The sequence below is a fragment of the Oncorhynchus gorbuscha genome, linkage group LG15, assembly GCF_021184085.1.
Source record: "Oncorhynchus gorbuscha isolate QuinsamMale2020 ecotype Even-year linkage group LG15, OgorEven_v1.0, whole genome shotgun sequence".
Taxonomy (NCBI): domain Eukaryota; kingdom Metazoa; phylum Chordata; class Actinopteri; order Salmoniformes; family Salmonidae; genus Oncorhynchus; species Oncorhynchus gorbuscha.
In genome coordinates this window covers 33,446,116-33,466,938 of record NC_060187.1, presented here as the reverse complement: position 1 = coordinate 33,466,938, position 20,823 = coordinate 33,446,116, and the positions used below count along the sequence as shown (strand labels likewise).

General features: G+C 43.3%; 2 protein-coding genes across 2 annotated transcripts in view; one reads left to right on the top strand and one right to left on the bottom strand.

Moving 5' to 3' along the window:
* lrrc7 (leucine rich repeat containing 7) overlaps positions 1-20,823 on the bottom strand; it is a 186,690-nt gene that overhangs the window by 134,448 nt on the left and 31,419 nt on the right. The gene's annotated exons all lie outside the window — the stretch shown is intronic.
* On the top strand, positions 6,312-8,208 carry LOC123997236 (dynein regulatory complex protein 8-like). Its single transcript, XM_046301396.1, has 2 exons — positions 6,312-6,658; positions 7,547-8,208. Exons 1-2 carry the CDS (start codon positions 6,312-6,314, stop codon positions 7,980-7,982), a joined length of 783 nt encoding a protein of 260 aa, XP_046157352.1. The 3' UTR covers positions 7,983-8,208.

Here is a 20,823-nt window from a genome sequence, read left to right as displayed (position 1 = left end):
TCCATTAAAAATATTCTCTAGTTGAAAGCCTCATGAAGAATCTGCCAGTGCACTCATGGCAATGTGCTTTATTTAGTGTGTGAAACATTTCCCTATTTTACTGAGGAGCAGGAGGACTCTGCTGCCTGCGATGGCCACACCATTCATGTCTTCAGGAATAAATGCTTTTAAACTTGAAAAGAGTGGAAAATAATGAAGCCCTTGAAAAAGGCATTTAGCCATTATTATAAATCCCTGCATAGAAGGACTTATCCCACAGTTAAATGTTTCAAAACCAAGTATAAATTATACACTCAATGTTCTCATCAATACACTTCAACATCTCTGTGTTTTCTCCCAGAGCAGAACAAAACAGACCGTACATCATCACCCCTTAAGCAGAGAATGTAGATAGATTAGGTTTATGTAAATTCACTGAAAGTTATTTCTGTTCTATGGCATGATTGCATGTCATGGCAATCAAATCAACCCACTGTCCATATTGTGTCAATGCTAAGAGCAGAAGAGTATTTAAATCTGTAGCCATGGTGAGCTTGTGTCATAAGAACGCATGTTCATTAAACTATTGAGGCTATTTAGATGCTCAGTTAATAGAACAACCTAGATACCAATGCTGTGTACCTCCTCAAAACAAGGCAAGAGCTCAATTTATTTTCTTAAAAACTTCAATTTGTAAATGTGGTCTACATAATGTTGTGGGGCAATGTGAACTCAACTGTGTTCTATTATCAAGGAAGTCTCTTAAATGTTTGATTTTTCAGCTGATTTTATATCATTCAACCCAGAGTCTTCCATTGGAGTGGTTGTGACTGTAATGTTAGCTGGATGGGCTGAGCCTCACTGCGAATAACTTACAGTAAATCACACTTCCCTGCTCTTAAACCATGGGGCCACAGAAGAACTAAACATACAGTACCCTCAGACTCAGAAGGAGGATGAGTGAGTCATTGGCATGAAATGGAATTGTGGGTATTAAACCCAAATGTGATTTGAAGGAGAGAAATACGTTTTGGCTGTGAGTGACAGCAGGCAGCATCAGTGTTGTGATGGAGACATGTCTATTTTCATAAGCTTTATCCTTGAGAATACCAAGCTCCACCGTACGGATTTATGCCCTTCTGTTCACATTTGTTTGGTTGCCATACCATGGATCTCCCTTTAGATCTCCCTTTAGGATCTCCCTTTAGGATCTCTCTTTAGACTGCAAGCCAATGGCATGATCATGACTGTCCAGTTAAGGCTTGGATAATGAATTCCTCCTCATGGTTACCCCTGATGTCTAACTCATATAATAACGCAGCGTCTAGACTAGAGGAAGGTCCACCAGCAGACATGCCATCATCCTCAAAGATATGTTACTTAAGAGTACCTCATTATGCACACAATGAAAATCCTCAATTATTGAAAATAGATCATTATGAATTCATGTTTAATGATTGCATTTGAGTGGTTATCGCATATGACATTGACTAATACAGTATTCGTGTAGCTCTCATGTAGATATTGTTCTGCTCGAGATTGGATATTTAACTTAAAGTACTTACTGTAGCCATGTGTACTTTACTTATTCAATATTAAATGACATTATTTTCCATTTTATATTTCCCTTGTTGCTCCTGTGTGCTGAATATGGGCTACATATACACCTGCATTTCTAAAAAAACAATGACGTGTCATTTTGTACTTTACAGTACACATAAGGCCATCCCCAGGCATGACTCAGAAAGAATGCCCAAAACTGAATTCAACTACAAAGTGCTGTCATGTTAATCTTCTTCTCAGCCTCTAATACGGTTCCCTTTCAAACTTAATCAATCAAGTAAAGACAGGAAAATAAATACTAACTGTTCATAGTTTGAACGTCCCTGAGGCAAATGAGAGTATTTTCTCTCCTTAAAACAGAAATGTTGCTGCACCTATCAGTGAAAATGCAGAGGCATTTGCCTTATATTATATTGCATACATCCATTTTCTTTCTCGACACATTTAATTATCCTGTAAAATATTGTTTTAGTTATAATCAGCCAAGATGCTTTTTGGAGTGTGATTCTCTAAAATGGGCTTCCAAAGTGGGCAAGTGTTAAATATTCCATATTAATGAGCCCAGAGAGGGCATCGCTTACTACAGAGTAGGCTGGGCAGCCTAAGGTGAAGATAAACTTAGCCTGATAGTGTCACGCCTTGGTCTTAGTATTTTGTGTTTTCTTTATTTATTTGGTCAGGCCAGGGTGTGACATGGGTTATTGTGGTGTGTTTTTTGTCTTGGGGTTTTGTCGGGTGTCTAATTAGTCTATGGCTGCCTGAGGCGGTTCTCAATCAGTCAGGTGATTATCGTTGTCTCTGATTGGGAGCCATATTTAGGCAGCCATATTCTGTGAGTGTTTTCGTGGGTGATTGTTCCTGTCTCTGTGTAGTTGTTCACCAGACAGGCTGTATAGGTTTTCTCGTTCCGTTTGTTGTTTTGTAATATTAATAGTTATTTCATGTCTCGTTCACTTTCATTAAAGAACATGAGTAACCACCACGCTGCATTTTGGTCTGCTTCTCCTTCAACAGATGAACGCCGTTACAGATAGCATGTAATCTTAACCCATGGAGTCATGGTTTCTCCCAGTTTCACTATGCTGCATCAAAGAAGTCTGGTAAAGCAAGCATACAATATGTTAAGCAACAATACCCCCGTGTATTAACAGCTCATTCACCCTTCCCTTGAATATAATGTGTAACTCTCCCACCCACACAGCAGGTAAAGTGATGAGTAATCTCCTCTGCAGCTGTGCCCCAGCCAGGTAAACACTGTGTGCATAAAGATGACCACTCACACCAACCACTCTGCCCTGATGAGTAAATGTCACCTCCCACCCCCACCCCCACCACCACCGCATGTCCAGGTAAACAATGACGGGCCCCTTCAGATCCTCTCTGCTGCCAGCCTCGTGACTGGCAAGGGCAGCTTTAGTGTAGTGAGTGGTGTTAGTGGATTCCCATGCCAGACGGGGGCAACCTGATGAAATAAGGCTGACGGTGGGGGGAGCCACGCACAGATTGAAAGTGGTTAAATCACAGCTGGGTAGCCGTGCGGACGGATCAATGGAAAGAAAGTATCTCTCCCTTAGTTCCACCAGTGAGCAGCATTTAAACATGCCAAGCTCAGACTCAATCACTTTACCTAATGTGCCACATTCGTTTTAGGGTTGTATAGGCAGTAACTGGGGGAGACACAGCACGCTTCATCTCAAAATGTATTGTATAGCTCAGATGGTATAGTACACATCATAAAGGACAATTTGCAGCATTTGTGACAATTAGAGTGTTTGTGACAATTAGAGCAGAGCAGCCATCTTATATTTGAATATTCATTTTTAGATTAAAGCCAAATGTTACTAATTTCGCTTTCTCTTTTTTCTGACTAACTTTTTATGTATGTTTGTCAGTCAAAACCACATGCATGGTCATTGAGTAATTTCTAACCCCCCCTTATAGTTGGTTAAAAGGGCTTACATAAGTTAGTTAGTGAGCGTCTGGATCTGTTGTGTATTTCCCACATAACACATGTGACTCAGTAGTCAGGTGGTGTCACTCAACTGAGTGAATTTCATCCTCCCTCTCAGACGAAGTCAGTCACGATGGCAACCAGATTCACTTACAGTAGTACTGTAGCTCCAGCCACTCAACTCAATCATGTTAGAATCCTGACCTCAAGACAACTTCAGACCCAAGAGGCAGGCTGGCCACAGAGCCAAAATAAGCAGCATACTGTATACCCTCTCTCTGAATGAGGTTGAAAAAAACTGGAGAACACTAAATCTAATACAAGGGCATCAGAGAGGTTCTATGTGGGTGTATGTTCTATAGGTATCTATAGATTTCAAATGTAGGTAAGATTTATTTGTGGTTAATGCTTGTGTGGAGTACTGCACTACACTGCTCCTCCACTGACTCTAACCAATGCACATAGGCCTACATTTGCCAATAGTAATGTGAGCACAGTCAGCCGGACGGTGAGCACCTCTAGAAAATTCAAATCAAATAATTTATTGTTCACATACACAGATTTCAGATGTTATCACAGGTGTGGCGAAATACTTGTGTTTCTAGCTCCAACAGTGCAGTAATAACAAATATTTGTATAACTAACCCCATATAGACCAGAGCCTGTCGTTTCCAATGGGAGCAAAGTAATCATAGTGGTCAGAACAAGCAAGGAGGTGGGCCGAGCCAAGTACGAGCTAATGAGATTCTATTGGCGCATTCAAGCATTCATTTGCATATTAACGTTAGAGAACTCCGACTCTGTGAATTGCTCGAGTGCAATAACTCAATTCGCCCTTGCACTCCTTCTAAACAATGCAGTCCATTCTGTCTGTTACATAATTTAGTTTGCAGGGGGGGGGGTATTGCAAATAGTCTGGGTAGCCAATTGATTAGCTGTTCAGGAGTCTTACGGCTTGGGTGTACAGTCATGGCCAAAAGTTTTGACAATGACACAAATATTAATTTTCACAAAGTCTGTTGCCTCAGTTTGTATGATAGCAGTTTACATATACTCCAGAATGTTATGAAGAGTGATCAGATGAATTGCAATTAATTGAAAAGTCCCTCTTTGCCATGCAAATGAACTGAATCCCCCCAAAAATTCCACTGCATTTCAGCCCTGCCACAAAAGGACCAGCTGACATCATGTCAGTGATTCAGCTGCGGGATCGGGGCACCACCAGTACAGAGCTTGCTCAGGAATGGCAGCAGGCAGGTGTGAGTTCATTTGCACGCACAGTGAGGCAAAGACTTTTGGAGGATGGCCTGGTGTCAAGAAGGGTAGCAAAAGAAGCCATTTCTCTCCAGGAAAAACATCATCAGGGACCGACTGATATTCTGCAAAAGGTACAGGGATTGGACTGCTGAGGACTGGGTTGGTTAAGTAATTTTCCCCTTTCCGATAGTTTGGGGCATCCGGAAAAAAAAGCTTGTCTGGAGAAGACAAGGTGAGTGCTACCATTAGTCCTGTGTCATGCCAACAGTAAAGTATCCTAAGACCATTCATGTGTGGGGTTGCTTCTCAGCCAAGGGAGTGGGCTCACTCACAATGTTGCCTAAGAACACAGCCATGAATAAAGAATGGTACCAACACATCCTCCGAGAGCAACTTCTCCCAACCATCCAGGAACAGTTTGGTGACTAACAATGCCTTTTCCAGCATGATGGAGGACCTTGCCATAAGGCAAAAGTGATAACTAAGTGGCTCGGGGAACAAAACATCAATATTTTGGGTCCATGGCCAGGAAACTCCCCAGACCTTAATCCCATTGAGAACTTGTGGTCAATCCTCAAGGGTGGACTAACAAAAACCCACAAATTCTGACAAACTCCAAGCATTGATTATGCATGAACGGGCTGCCATCAGCCAGGATGTGACCCAGAAGTTAATTGACAGCATGCCAGGGCGGATTGCAGAGGTCATGAAAAAGAAGGGTTAAGACTGTAAATATTGACTCTTTGCATCAACTTCATGTAATTGTCAATAAAATACTTTTACACTTATGAAATGCTTGTAATTATACTTCAGTATTCCATAGTAACATCTGACAAAAAATATTTAAAAAGACACTGAAGCAGCAGACTTTGTGGAAATTAATATTTGTGTCATTCTCAAAACTTTTGGCCACGACTGTAAAAGCTATTTTGGAGCCTCTTTGACCGAGACTTGGCTTGCCGTGAGGTAGCAGAGAGAACAGTGTATGAATAGGGTGGCTGGAGTCTTTGACAATTTTTAGGGCCTTCATCTGACACCTCTGGTATAGAGGTCCTGGATGGCAGGAAGCGTGGCCCCGGTGATGTACTGGGCTGTACGCACTACCCTCTGTAATGCCTTGTGGTCGGAGGCAGAGCAGTTGCCATACCATGCAGTGATGCAATCGTCAGGATGCTCTCGATGGTGTAGCTGTAAAACCTTTTGAGGATTTGAGGACCCATGCCAAATCTTTTCAGTCTCCTGAGGGGGAATAGTTTTTTTGGTGATGTGGACGCCAAAGAATTTGAAGCTCTCAACCTGCTCCACAACAGCCCCGTCGATGAGAATGGGGGCGTGCTTGGTCCTCCTCTAACTATGTACGCTGAGAGTCGGGAAGCAAGTTCAGGAAGTGAATACATTTAATAAATAAACGAACATGAACTAAACAAGAAACATGAATAGCGCACCGACATGAAACAGAAACAGAAACAATAACACCTGGGGAAGTAACCAAAGGGAGTGACATAAATAGTGCAGGTGAACAAGGAGGTGATGGAGTCCAGGTGATTGTCATTAGGCGCTGATGCGCATGACAGGTGTGCGCAATAATAAACAGCCAGGTGACCTAGAGGCTGGAGAGGGAGCACACGTGACAGTACTCCCCTCCCCGACACACGGCACTAGCCGCAGGACTGAGACCAAATGGACAATCCCGGGGATCAGGAGTGGACTGATTGCCTCCGCTGAGGCGCAGAAACCTGACGAACCGGCTACTCCCTGGTTGCTTTGGCCGAGGCACGGGAACCTGTTCACCCAGCTGAGGCATTGGAGCCTATCGAGCCTGCTGAGGCATGGGAGGCTGTCGAGCCAGCTGAGGCATGGGAGCCTATCAAACCCGCTGAGGGATGGGAGCCTGTCGATCCCGCTGAGGTAAGGAAACCTGTCGAGCCAGCTGAGGCAGGGGAACCCGTCGAACCCGCCGAAGCATGGGAGTCGGACAAACCGGCTGAGGCCTCCGTTGTAGCTCTGGTACTGACACCCGGACCTGACATCACCTCCAACACAAAAACAAAACAAAAAACACTCCCTGATGCTTCCCTTTGGTGAGGAGTTATTCTGTAAAGATGTATGCTGAGAGTCGAGAAGCAAGTTCAAGGAGTGAATACATTTAATAAATAAACAAACATAAACCATAAACCAAACAAGAAACACAAATCACGTGTAACAGGTGTGGCGCCTGGTGACCTAGAGGCCGGAGAGTAAGCACACGTGACACCTCCTTTTCCTGTCATCCACAATCATCTCCTTTGTCTTGATCATGTTGAGGGAGAGGTTGTTGTCCTTGCACCACACGATCAGGTCTCTGACCTCCTCCCTATAGGCTGTCTCATCATTGTCTGTGAAATATCTGTCTCATTGTTCTATCTGTGGTAATAACACCTAGCAAAACACAACAATAATCCCAACATTTTAAATAAAGAAATGAAGAAATATCAGAATGAGCAATGTCAGAGTACGGAATATAAATATATATTTAAAATTATATAGACAGTATGGACAGTATATGAATAGAAAATGTACAGCAGTAGTTATATTGCATAAACCATGACTAAAATACTGTATATACATTTCACGGTAAGGTCTACACCTGAAATATAAGCATTTCACGGTAAGGTTGTTGTATTCGCCACATGTGGTAAATACAATTTTATTTGATTTAGATATAATGTGGTTAAAACTTCTTCGGGATCGGTGTCCCATCCATGGGACGGTTGAGCTAACGCAGTCTAATACAATTAGCATGACATCATGCTAATCATGCGCTGCTTTTGATGTGTTTGACCACGAGTTCAACAAGACAGTGGATGTCAGGGAGATAGGCACTATCATCCGCTCCTTAGGCTGCTTCCCTAACGAAGGGGAGCTACATGACGTCATAGCAGAGATTGAGGAGGAGGAGCCGACAGGATACATCCGCTTTGAGAAGTTCCTCCCCACCATGACCAAGGTTCTAATGGAGCGCAAGTTCCGGCCCATCCCAGAGGACCTGATGCTCCAGGCCTTTGAGGTTCTAGATAAGCAGAAAAAGAGACATTTGGAACTGGAGGAGCTCACAAAGTACATGACACAGGAAGGAGAGCCCTTCACCCAGGAAGAGATGGAGGAGATGTTGTCAGCTGCAATGGACCCTGACAAGAACCTCATCTTCTACAAAGACTTTGTTAGCATGATGTCCGTGGATGACCCCAGATAGACTCTCAATCACACACACACACACACACACACACACACACACACACACACACACACACACACACACACACACACACACACACACACACACACACACACACACACACACACACACACACACACACACACACACACACACACACACACACACACATAGACATTCCTGCTGGGAGTAATGACAAATGTAATGTTGTCTTGCGTAATTGTTATATTATTATAGTCTAATACAGAATATAATTTGTAAGTCGCTCTGGATAAGAGCGTCTGCTAAATGACTTAAATGTAAATGTAATCATGCAACAAGAAATGACGTAAGTAACAAGAAAATTTCCCAGGACATAGACATATCTGACAGAACGCTTAAATTCTTGTTAATCTAACTGCACTGTCCAATTTACAGTAGCTATTAGAGTGAAATAATACCATGCTATTGTTTGAAGAGAATGCACAGTTTTGAACATGAAAAGTTATTCATAAACAAATTAGGCACATTTGGCAAGTCCTGATACAAAATTTTGAACAGAGATGTAATGGTTCATTGGCTCAGTCTTAAACTTTGCACATACACTGCTGCCATCTTGTGGCCAAAATCAAATAGCAGCTGTGCTGGAATAATACATTATGGCCTTTCTCTTGTATTTCAAAGATGAAGGTACAGAATAACGGGTTTTTTTCTTTGTGTTATCTTTTACCAGATCTATTGTGTTATATTCTCCTACATTCCTTTCACATTTCCACAAACTTCAACATGTTTCCTTTCATATGGAACAAAGAATATGCATATCCTTGCTTTAGGGTCTGAGTTACAGGCAGTTTGTCACGTTCTGACCTTAGTTATTTTGTTATGTCTTTGTTTTAGTATGGTCAGGGCGTGAGTTGGGTGGGTTGTCTATGCTCCTTTTTCTATGTGGTGTTTTTTTGTTTGGTCTGGTATGGTTCTCAATCAGAGGCAGGTGTCGTTAGTTGTCTCTGATTGAGAATCATACTTAGGTAGCCTTTTCCCACCTGTGTTTCGTGGGTGATTATTTTCCGTTTCAGTGTTTGCACCATTCGGGACTGTTTCCGTTTTCATTTTGTTTCTCTTGTTCCTTTTGTATTCTGTATTCATTCTCATTAAATTAAATTATGGATACATACCACACTGCATTTTGGTCCTCCGATCCTTCCTACTACTCCTCCTCAGAAGAGGAGGAAGAAAGCCTTGACACAGTTAGATTTGGGTATGTCATTTTAGGTGAACATTTTAAAAAGGGGGTGGATCCTTAAGACGTACCAAGGCCAAAACTGTTTAAAACATACATTTGCCTAACCTGATTTCAAAAGTGTGTTCCTGCGTTTGCAATAAGAATTGTTGTGCAATTACATCAGTGCCATTTATGATGAGGGAGGATTTTTTTATATGTTCATGGTCTTATTTCTATTACAGCATATTGCATGACTGTCACTCATATTCCATTCACCCAGTTCAATGTAACATCGGTAGGTTTAGGCTACTACATGATACTCTAATTTTCCCTATACCCATCATGAGGTTGCTACAACTTAGCCTATGAATGAAAGTTTACAACGTAAGTGCACACAGATCGAGAGGGTTCAATACCGCCTTGCACACTTTTGCCTGCATCTAGTTTATCTAGGGTGTAATCATTAGTCCAACAGTTTCTATTGGACAAATTCAGGTATTTTTTATCCCTGTTTCGTTTGCTGCCGTTTAAAAAACATTTCTCAAAATAATCTGCAGAATGAATACACCCCTAATGACACGGAAACACAGTGCACTTTCATAGCAGCCGTGTTGTATTCCTTCTCGCTTCTATGCACTCTCTTCCGCTCAACTTTTGTCACAACTTTTACCGAAGGTAACTCCTCTCCCTGTTCGGGCGGCGCTTGGCGGTCGGCGTCGCCGGTCTACTAGCCACCAACGATCCCTTTTTCCTTTTCTTTGTTTTGTCTTTGGTTCTTTTTTCACACCTGGTTTCATTTGCGTTAATTTCTGTGTGTTTAAGGGTAACCTGTTGCCTGCCTAAGTTTGTGCGGGATTAGTCTTTTTATGTATGTGCTCGGTTGTATTTACCGTTGCTTTCTTTTCACGGTTATGCAAGTGTATTATGTGTCGGAACTGTGTTCTCTATAACGAGGGCGTAGTCCTTTTCGACTGTGCCATTCCTGTGTTGGTGGACTGTGTTATTAAAACACGCTTCTCAGACATCCCTGCTCTCCTGCGCCTGACTCCTACACCTATCACCTAGACGCACCTTATCACAGAATCCCGCACCAACTCATGGAGTCAGCAGGAGCGGACGCTCTCCCCGTGTCTATGGAGGAGTGCGTTCAACACCACACGGCAGTGTTACACCAGCTGGGGACCGCAATGGATCAGGTGATGGCGATGATGGAAAGATGGGAGAGAGCTGGCCTTCCCACACCTCCATCAGCCACACCCCAACCAGTACCACCACCCTCTCCTTCATTGCCTGGGTACAGTGGGATCCAACTGCGGCCGGGTGCCAGGGGTTCTTACTCCAGATGGACTTATACCTGGCAACCGTTCACCCGGCTCCTTTGGGAGGTGAGAGCATGAACGCCCTCGTCTCCTGCCTCTCAGTTAAAGCTCTGGAGTGGGCCAATGCAGTATGGAATGATTCTGACTCGGCGAGGGACCACTACCCAGAGTGAATGGCTGTTCCATCTGAGGCAGGAGAAGAGGAGTGTTCAGGACTTTTCCCTAGAGTTCCGGACCTCGACTGCTGGAGCGGGATGGAACGACAGGGACCTGATCGATCACTATAGGTGCAGTTTGCGAGAGGACGTCCGTAGGGAGCTAGCCTGTAGAGACACTACTCTCTCCTTGGATCAGCTGATCGACATGTCCATTCGTTTGGACAACTTGCTGGCGACCCTCGGACGTCCAGATCGGGTTCTGTCAGTTTCATCCCCCAGCTCCTCCACTCCAACGCCCATGGAGCTAGGAGGTGCTGCAGCGAGGGAGACCGGAGGAGGGGGCCTTTCCTGTGCCTTTCCTGTGGTCGCAGAGGGCATAATGCTGACCGGTGCTGGGGGGTCCTCCAGGGAGTCGAGACGCCAGGCCGAGCACTGCTCGGACACCTCAGGTGAGTCAGCACCAGGCTCACCCAGAGCCCCCTGTTAGTCACATGTATGTATTGATTGTTTTTCCTGAATTTGCCCCTCTTTCCCGGCATAAGGCGCTAGTAGATTCAGGCACGGCGGGGAATTTTATTGACCATGGTTTAGCGCATAGGTTAGGGATCCCCCTTGTTCAGCTTGACAAACCCTTCCCAGTGCACGCCTTAGATAGCCAACCATTAGGGTCAGGGCTAGTCAGGGAGGCCACGGCTCCACTGGGCATGGTTACGCAGGAGGGTCATGAGGAGAGAATTAGTCTCTTCCTCATTGATTCTCCTGCATTTTCGGTGGTGCTGGGGATCCCCTGGTTGGTCGGTCACAACCCCAGGATTTCGTGGCAACGGAGGGCTCTCAAAGGGTGGTCAGAGGAGTGCTCAGGCAGGTGTGTAGGAGTTTCCATCGGTGCTACGACGGTGGAGAGTCCAGACCAAGTCTCCACAGTGCGCATTCCCTCAGAATAGGCCGATTTGGCTATCACCTTCTGTAAAAAGAGGACGACCCAATTACCACCTCATCGACAAGGGGATTGTGCGATAAATCTCCTGGTAGGCGCTGCACTTCCCAGGATTCACATGTATACACTGTCACAGGAGGAGACGGTGGCTATGGAGACATACATATCTGAACCTCTGGGGCAGGGGTACATTCGGCCCTCCATATCACCTGCCTCCTCGAGTTTCTTTTTTGTGGAAAAAAGGAGGGAAGCCTGCGTCCGTGCATTGACTATAGAGGTCTAAATTCCATCACGGTGGGGTATAGTTACCCGCTACCTCTCATTGCCACGGAGATTGAGTCATTTCACGGAGCACGCTTTTTCAGAAAAATGGATCTCAGGAGCTCATATAACTTGGTGCGTATCCAGGAGGGAGATGAGTGGAAGACAGCATTTAGTACCACATCCGGCCATTATGAGTACCTCGTCATGCCGTACGGGTTGAAGAATGTTCCAGCAGTCCTCCAATCTTTTGTAGAAGAGATTCTTAGGGACCTGCATGAGCAGGGTGTGGTGGTTTATACCGATGATATTCTGGTATTTTCCCGCTACACGCGCCGCGCATGTGTCTCTGGTGTGCAAGGTACATGGGCGACTGTTGGAGCATGACCTGTCCGTCAAGGCTGAGAAATGCTTGTTCTTCAACAGGCCGTCTCCTTCCTTGGGTATCGCATTTCCACATCAGGGTTGGTGATGGAGTGTGACCGCATTGCAGCCGTGTGTAATTGGCTGACTCCAACCACGGTAAAGGAGGTGCAGCGGTTTTCCAACTACGTCCCGGAGGTTTATCCGGGGTTTTGGGCTCCCGATCCCCCGGGCAGGTGGCTGCTCCCATTACGTCACTGCTGAAGGGGGGGGACGGTGCATTTGGGGTGGTCGGCTGAGGCGGACAGGGCTTTTGGTCACCTGAAGGCTCTTTTCACCTCGGGCCCCATGCTAGAGCATCCAAATCCCTCTTTGGCATTCATAGTGGAGGTGGACACGTCCTAGGCTGGGATTGGAGCCGTGCTCTCACAGCGCTCGGGTACGCCACCGAAGCTCCGCCCCTGTGCTTTCTTTTCACAGAAGCTCAGCCCGGCGGAGCGAAGCTATGACATGGGGGATCGGGAGCTGCTGGATGTCGTCAGGGCACTGAAGGTGTGGAGACATTGGCTTGAGGGGGCTCAATACCCTTTTCTCATCTGGACTGACCACCGTAATCTAGAGTATATTCGGGCATAGAGGAGACTGAACCCTCGTCAGGCAAGGTGGGCCATGTTTTTCACCCGATTTAGGTTCACCATCTCCTATAGACCAGGCTCCCAGAACACTAAGGCAGACACACTGTCCCGACTATATGATACGGAGGAGCGGGCCATTGATCCTGCGCCCATCCTCCCGGCCTCTTGTCTGGTGGCACCGGTGAGGTGGGAGGTGGACGCAGACTCACACGTTGTGACGGCCCTGAATTTTTCTGAACCGTCTCAGTGCAGCTCCTTCCAATAGGGCGCTTTCCCTTTAATTCCCAATTAAATAGCCAGTATCAGCTGCGCAAAAGTGGGGTTGTGATGGAGACGTGCATGAGGATGTGTTCAACCCTCAGTTCCCGAAGCTTCTCTATTCCGTTGTTTTGTTGCCGTTAAACGTGTGTTTTGTTGCCTAATAGAGTTTACCCAGGATCGGATCCACTCTTTGCGTCCCTGGACTACACCTCTCCGTTCTTCGTGGCCTTTCTCCGCGGGAGATCTATTGGCGGATTGGATTGTCTGACTGACCGACTGACTACCACCTTTTTGTATACGGTATTTCATTTGTTTTGATGTGATGTATACTGTGATTTATGTAGTTAGTTGTAGTTGAGGACTTATTAAGAGTGATACGCTTTAAAGTTCTGTGGTAAACTTATTGTTCTATTGATGGTATGATTAATACTGGGTTTATGCTACACGGAATGAACGGACAAACATTGCGTGACAGAAGTCACTTGAGTTCCCTGAACTTTACCGGGCAGGACTCTTTTTAGGCCCGAGGTACAGGACATTTCTGGAGGAACCAGAACTCATTGTGATATTATTATATATGTGTGTAATCATTGTTGTTGCTAATACAACCCACGCAACAGAATATAATTGTTTTTGAAGTTCTTTTCAATGTTTTAAGGGTTTATGAAAAGTTTATTTCCATCCTGACTTTTACATACGTCCTTTGTATTGGTGTAGACTTGACGGACCAGATGGGACTCATTCCCACCCAAACTAAAAGGAGAAACTAATGTTTTCTCTGGTAGGCACAACCTACCTGGCACCCCTATAAATAATAACCTCAAGTCAAAACCGTTACAACGTCCACACCTTTCCCCTTTGTTTGTGGACTTCAACGCACATGTAATGATGGGGCGGTGAGTCAGAAGCAGGTGCAGGCAAAAATGTAATATAAAAATATAATACAAAACAAGATGACGCCTGGGGAAGGAACCAAAGGGAGTGACATATATAGGGCAGGTAATCAAGAAAGTGATGGAGTCAAGGTGAGTGATGACACGCATGTGCATGTAACGACGGTGACAGGTGTGCTCCATAACAAGCAGCCCGGTGACCTAGAAGCCGGAGAGGGAGCACACATGACAGCACAACACATCAGCTGTATGTGACCAAGCAAAAAAACAATGTTTGAAGCCAAATTATGTCATAACCGCCACAAAGCCTACATCGTTGTCCCCATATTAGCTAAAGTAACATCCTAGTCAACATAGCTAATAGAACTAATGCTTTGTAGTAACATTAGTGTATAGTCAGTAATCAGTTTAGCAGTTACACCACCAATAAATGACAATAAATGAATAAAGCCAAAAGCTTACCTTGACTTGGAAGAGTTCCAGTGTTGTGTTGGATAGTCATAGCCAGCTAGCTAACATAGCATCCCTCTGTTTGAGCCAGGTGTTTGTGTAGGCTAAACTAGCCAGCTGCATTTGCTAGCTAAGTAAGTGAAGGGAAAGTGAAGAAATTACAAAATCTCTCTCCTCTCTCATGCTTCTCCTTCAATTTTGAAGAAATTAATTTGTTCAAAACTGTTCAACTGTTCAACTGTCATCTCCAAACCAGTGTTTTGTGTAAATATGATTATTTTGGTCATGAAGTCAATCTCGTCTGAAACAGAGTTTGGAACCTCACAACGAGTAAATGAAGGTTGGGTTTGGATTACAATTATGTCAACAAATCATACCCCCTTTTGCCAAGCTCCACTTGCAAATTAACCCTCCTCCCACTTCACTTCTCTTCATTGAGGGGAGTCGATTAATTGGCATAAGCCAGGTGCTCCGTTCACAGCTCATGGCGAAGTCTTGTCTTCACATATCATGATATCTGAAGTGAAATAGAAAGGTGAATGCAGCAACCAGGTGGGTTCCACCATGCTAATCATAACCACCATTGATAATGTAATCAGTGCTCGGTGTGTGTGTGACCGACCAGTATCTTTGATGAGGGGCCAGGAGATGATCTCCACTGCCATGCCCATCAATGGGGCGCTGGCAAAGCCCTTACCTCCAGCCTCACCTTTTGCCTGCTCGCCAACGGTCGTCGATGGGGAAACCAGAATTAGGTAGGTTTAATCGGACCGGTTAAAACTTCAACATAGTATATGTCTGTTTGTCAGAGATCATCTATCTTAATAGAACAGTGACTATGTGTGTATTCGTTCACAGATGCATCTATGGTGCCAGCACTTGTTAGACTTGCAAGATGATGTGATGGAGCCCTAACCGACAGACAGGCTTGACACTGGTGTCTCTGAATGGAGAGAGACCTGGCACTCTGCATAAAAATGTTAATTTCACTTGTATTGTCTTTTTTTATTATTTAATTGAATTGTATCAGTCAATATGGGGAGGGAAAACCCTGTGTATTCTGCACCAGTATCAGGGAACTCCTGTTGTATATGGGACACCACACGGGAAGGTGTGACCACTGTGACATGTTTGCCAAGGTAGCCCCATTGCCACCACCAAAATGCCGATAGGCACAGTATCTGTATTGGCTGGGAATGACAATCAAAGGTGAAAGGTGCACAGCGTTATATTAACAGAACACTGCTTCTATAGTATTATGTAAAGGGTTGTTTATACTACATGGACCTGTTACAACATTTGAAAGATATCACAACTCTTATTTTAGAATATCTACAGATAAATGTATATCTACCTATATCTACCTACATCTGCCTGTAGTTATTGAACTCAACCTGCAGGAGGTTTGTTTGTTGTGATTGAGTGAGGGAAAACAGCTGTGGGCAAGGTTCTGACAGATGGGTGTGTCTTGATGATGGCAAATACACATCCAAGAAACACCACATCAAACCACACCCCCAACCCAACTCACGTTTGGCTTCTGTCATGCCCGCCACATTAGTCATGTTTACATGCTGTTTAAAAAAAAGAGTGGTATCCCAGTTTAACATTTCTACAATGATTATTCATCTACTCCTTCAGTTGAGCATGTCATTGTTTTACAGATACACTTTTACATCTGGAGTTTTAAGAAAGGTTTAGATGCAGCTGTGCAACAGAAATTTTAAAGGGGCAATGTCGTTTTAAAAGAGCAATGACATACTTTGTAATAGAAACAACGAAAAATCGTATTTTGGGTGAATAATAATGAATATTTATTTATACATACATTCATATTTATAATAAAATAACAATAATTAATAATAATAACAATCAGGATGTTGTCTCCAATCGGGTAAACGCAGATGGAAAAACTCCATGCTTCCACCTACAGTATGTACATTATATAGCCACTATGGTTTATCAGTTGGGTTACAGGTGATAATGCTTATTGCTAATAGCACATCTGATAATATAGATCATTCATAGGCTACATGCATAGTCCAATATGTTAAAATAAACAATACTAACCTAAATGACAGAGTGAAAAGAAGGAAGCCAGTACAGAATAAAAAATATTCAAAAACATGCATCCTGTTTGCAATAAGGCACTAAAGTAAAATTGCAAAAAATGTGGCAAAGAAATGTACTTTATGTCCTGAATACAAAGCATTATGTTTGGGACAAATCCAACACAACACATCACTGAGTACCTGTCACGCCCTGACCTTGGAGAGCCTTTTTATTTCTCTATTTGGTTAGGTCAGGGTGTGATTTGGGTGGGCATTCTAGTTTTTCTGTTTCTTTGTTGGCCGGGTATGGTTACCAATCAGAGGCAGCTGTCTATCGTTGTCTCTGATTGGGGATCATACTTAGGCAGCCTGTTTTCCACCTTAGTTTGTGGGATCTTGATTTTGTATAGGTGCTGGGTAGCCTGCAGAACTTTACGTTCATTTTGTATTTTTGTTGTTTTTCGGTGTCATTAAAATAAAGAAAAAATGTACGCCTACCACGCTGCACATTGGTCCAATCCATCTTTAAACGAATGTGACAGTACCACTCTTCATATTTTCAAGCATGGTGGTGCCTGCATCATGTTATGGGTATTCTTGTCATCGGCAAGGACAGGGGAGATTTTTTTTTAAATAGAAAGAAACAGAATAGAGCTAGGCACAGGCAAAATCCTAGAGGAAAACCTGGTTCAGTCTGCTTTCCAACAGACACCGGGAGACAAATTCACTTTTCAGCCGGACAACAACCTAAAACACAAGGCCAAATATACACTGGAGTTGCTTACAAAGACAACATTGAATGTTGCTGAGTGGCCTGTTTACAGTTTGGACTTAAAATAGCTTGAAAATCTATGGCAAGACTTCAAAATCACTGTCTAACAATGATCAACAACCAACTTGACAGAGCATGAACAATTTAAAAATAATAATGTGCAATTCTTGTACAATCCAGGGCCCAGATTCACAAACCTTCTTAAGAAGAAATTTATTTTTAACTGCCATTTTTTCCCTTAACTATAGACTTACAAAGGAAGTTAAGCAAAGTTGCTATTACTCAAAAAGGTTATTGGAAATTGTCTTGCGCTATTTCAAAATTTGATTATTGAAAATAACATTTTGGGATTTGTTCTTAATTCCAAGTTAGCTAAACCCTTGTCTTAAACTCAGGCTAGTGAGATAATACACTCATGAAAGCAATTGAACATGTTTAATTCACATAATTCACTCACAGACGTAATCTGAACGTTTTACTATTGATTATTTTAAACCCAATAACATGTTTTTGAACAGTAAGTAGGAAATATGCTAATATAAGTGCTTGTATAAGTGCTTGTAAAACAAAGTGCAGTGTGGCTGAGGCCAAGCTACAGGCCACAACTACAGTAATATCTATTGTTATGTTGGACCTTCTGGCGAGGTTGCCTATCTGGGCATAGTGTTCTGTTGCCCTTATTCGTGACTACATTGCATTACATTAAGCCATTGAACGTTCCCTTTAGCCTTGTGAGGTAAATGTCCCAACTATTTGATGCTGCCCGAATGCGCTGTCTAAACGCAAATACGCTTCGCACGTGATACAGTTTTGAAAACATTTGGAACTTAACTTTCATATAAGCAGGAAATAATTGTTCAATTATACAAAGTTGCTGCAAACCTTTTCACCTATTGCTTATACAATATAACTTAAAAGAGAAAACTAAAAACATTCCTGTTTCCACAAGTCTCCTTCATTCCACTACATCAAAACCTTCTAGTCGCCAGTGCCATTCTAAACTGAGGCTCTAGGTCTCTTTCTGACAATGCCATTCAACAATATCCTCCCTGCAGCCCACTGAGATGCTCTCTTGCTTTAAGACCATCTCACAGACATCCTCCCATCCATGGTCCAGACAGGGATGGCACAAATAAAAGAGAGATAAATTAATAAATGGAGGGAGGGAGGGAGGGGAAAGTGGAGCAGAAATCCCTTAGGTCTCCCATTTCTGGGACGCACCATCAACATCACTCACATGGAGGTGATGCAAACCCACAGATCGCTGCTCCACGCTTATTATCATAGAGATTAAGAGGGAGAGCGGGGGGAGCACAATCCATACATCCCATACATATAGCCTATGTTTGTTCCAGCCGGTCTCCCGGTGGAGGGTACAAAAAGGAAGTTACAGCATGTTGTGACTAAGTACACCTGCAGGCACATCCGGCGGAGCGTATGGCCACTCATAGATTTATTCCCTCACCTGTGTCTTTAGTCGGCTTTCTGAGGTAAAATGCACTGGCAGTGAACCTACAAAACACTGCCCTCACGATATGTTTACAGTACTTTATATGTAAAATAATATATTTTCAATGCATTTTCAGTACCTACAGTTGAAGTCGGAAGTTTACATACACCTTAGCCAAGTACATTTAATCTCAGTTTTCACAATTCCTGACATTTAATCCTAGTAAAAATTCCCTGTTTTAGGTCAGTTAGGATCACCACTTTATTTTAAGAATGTGAAATGTCAGAATAATAGTAGAGAGAATGATTGATTTCAGCTTTTATTTCTATTTCTTCACATTCCCAGTGGGTCAGAAGGTTACATACACTCAGTTAGTATTTGGTAGCATTGCCTTTAAATTGCTTAACTTGGGTCAAACGTTTCGGGTAGCCTTCCACAAGCTTCCCACAAGTTGGGTGCATTTTGGCCCATTCCTCCTGACTGAGCTTGTGTAACTGAGTCAGGTTTGTAAGGACTCCTTGCTCACACACACTTTTTAAGTTCTGCCCACAAATTTTGTATAGGATTGAGGGGTTTGTGATGGCCACTCCAATACCTTGACTTTTAAGCAATTTTGCCACAACTTTGGAAGTATGCTTGGGGTCATTGTTCATTTGGAAGACCCATTTGCTTTAACTTCTTGACTGATGTCTTGAGATGTTGCTTCAATATATCCACATCATTTTCCTGCCTCATGATGCCATCTATTTTGTGATGTGCACCAGTCCCTCCTGCAGCAAAGCACCCCCACAACATGATGCTGACACCCCGTGCTTCACGGTTGAGATGGTTTTCTTCGGCTTGCAAGCATCCCCTTTTTCCTCCAAACATAATAATGGTCATTATGGCCAAACAGTTCTATTGTTGTTTAATCAGACCGGAGGACATTTCTCCAAAAAGTACGATTTTGTCCCCATATGCAGTTGCAAACCGTAATCTGGCTTTTTTATGGCGGTTTTGGAGCAGTGGCTTCTTCCTTGCTGAGTGACCTTTCAGGTTATGTCGATATAGGACTTGTTTTACTGTGGTCATAGATACCTTTGTACCTTTTTCCTCCAGCATCTTCACAAGGTCCTTTGCTGTTGTTCTGGGAATGATTTAAACATCTCTAGGATACAGAACGTGTCTCCTTCCTGAGCGGTATGATGGCTGCGTGGTCCCATGGTGTTTATACTTGCCTACTATTGTTTGTACAGATGAACGTGGTACCTTCAGGTGTTTGGAAATTGCTGACCAGGATGAACTAGACTTGTGGAGGTCTACAATTTTTTTCTGAGGTCTTGGCTGATTTCTTTTGGATTTTCCCATGATATCAAGGGAAGAGCCACTGAGTTTGAAGGCAGGCCATGAAATACAGTATATTCACAGGTACACCTCCAATTGACTCAAATGTTGTCAATTAGCCTATCAGAAGTTTCTAAAGCTATGACATCATTTTCTGGAATTTGTCAAGCTGTTTAAAGGCACAGTCAACTGAGTGTATGTAAACATCTGACCCACTGGAATTGTGATACAGTGAATTATAGGTGAAACAATCTATCTGTAAACAATTGTTGGAAAAATGACTTGTGTCATGCACAAAGTAGATGTCCTATCTGACTTACCAAAACTACAGTTTGTTAACAAGAGATTTGTGGAGTGGTTGAAAGACAAGTTTTAAAACCTCTTATGGCTGTGATCCCCGTACAGGGATCAACATCAGGGGGAATTTCAGACTGACAACTAAAAATACAACATTCTTGAAAATGCAAGTGTCTTACATCCTTCAAAACATTAGAATCTTGGTAATCAAACTACGTTTTCCGATTTAAAATAGCATTTTCCGCCATGACAGTGTTTACACATTCACATCTGAAGGTAAAATTATGACTTACATTCTGATATCTTGCTCTTATTTCTCTTCCTGAGGGTCCCAGTGATCAAATGAAGTAATGTAAGCTTCCGAGTTCAACTGTATACAGTATTACTACATGCTAAATTGGAGAAAACATACCACCGTCTCTTTCTGTCAGTGAGAAACTTTCCTACTAACTGTAACTTATCACATCTGTGGTCATCTGACCCAAAGA

Bases quoted from the DNA above. Each gene is read 5' to 3' on its own strand.
- LOC123997236 (XM_046301396.1), top strand. From the start codon at position 6,312: ATGCGCATGACAGGTGTGCGCAATAATAAACAGCCAGGTGACCTAGAG. The intron at 6,659-7,546 runs GTAAGGAAACCT...ATCATGCTAATC, and splicing joins AGCCTGTCGATCCCGCTGAG to ATGCGCTGCTTTTGATGTGT.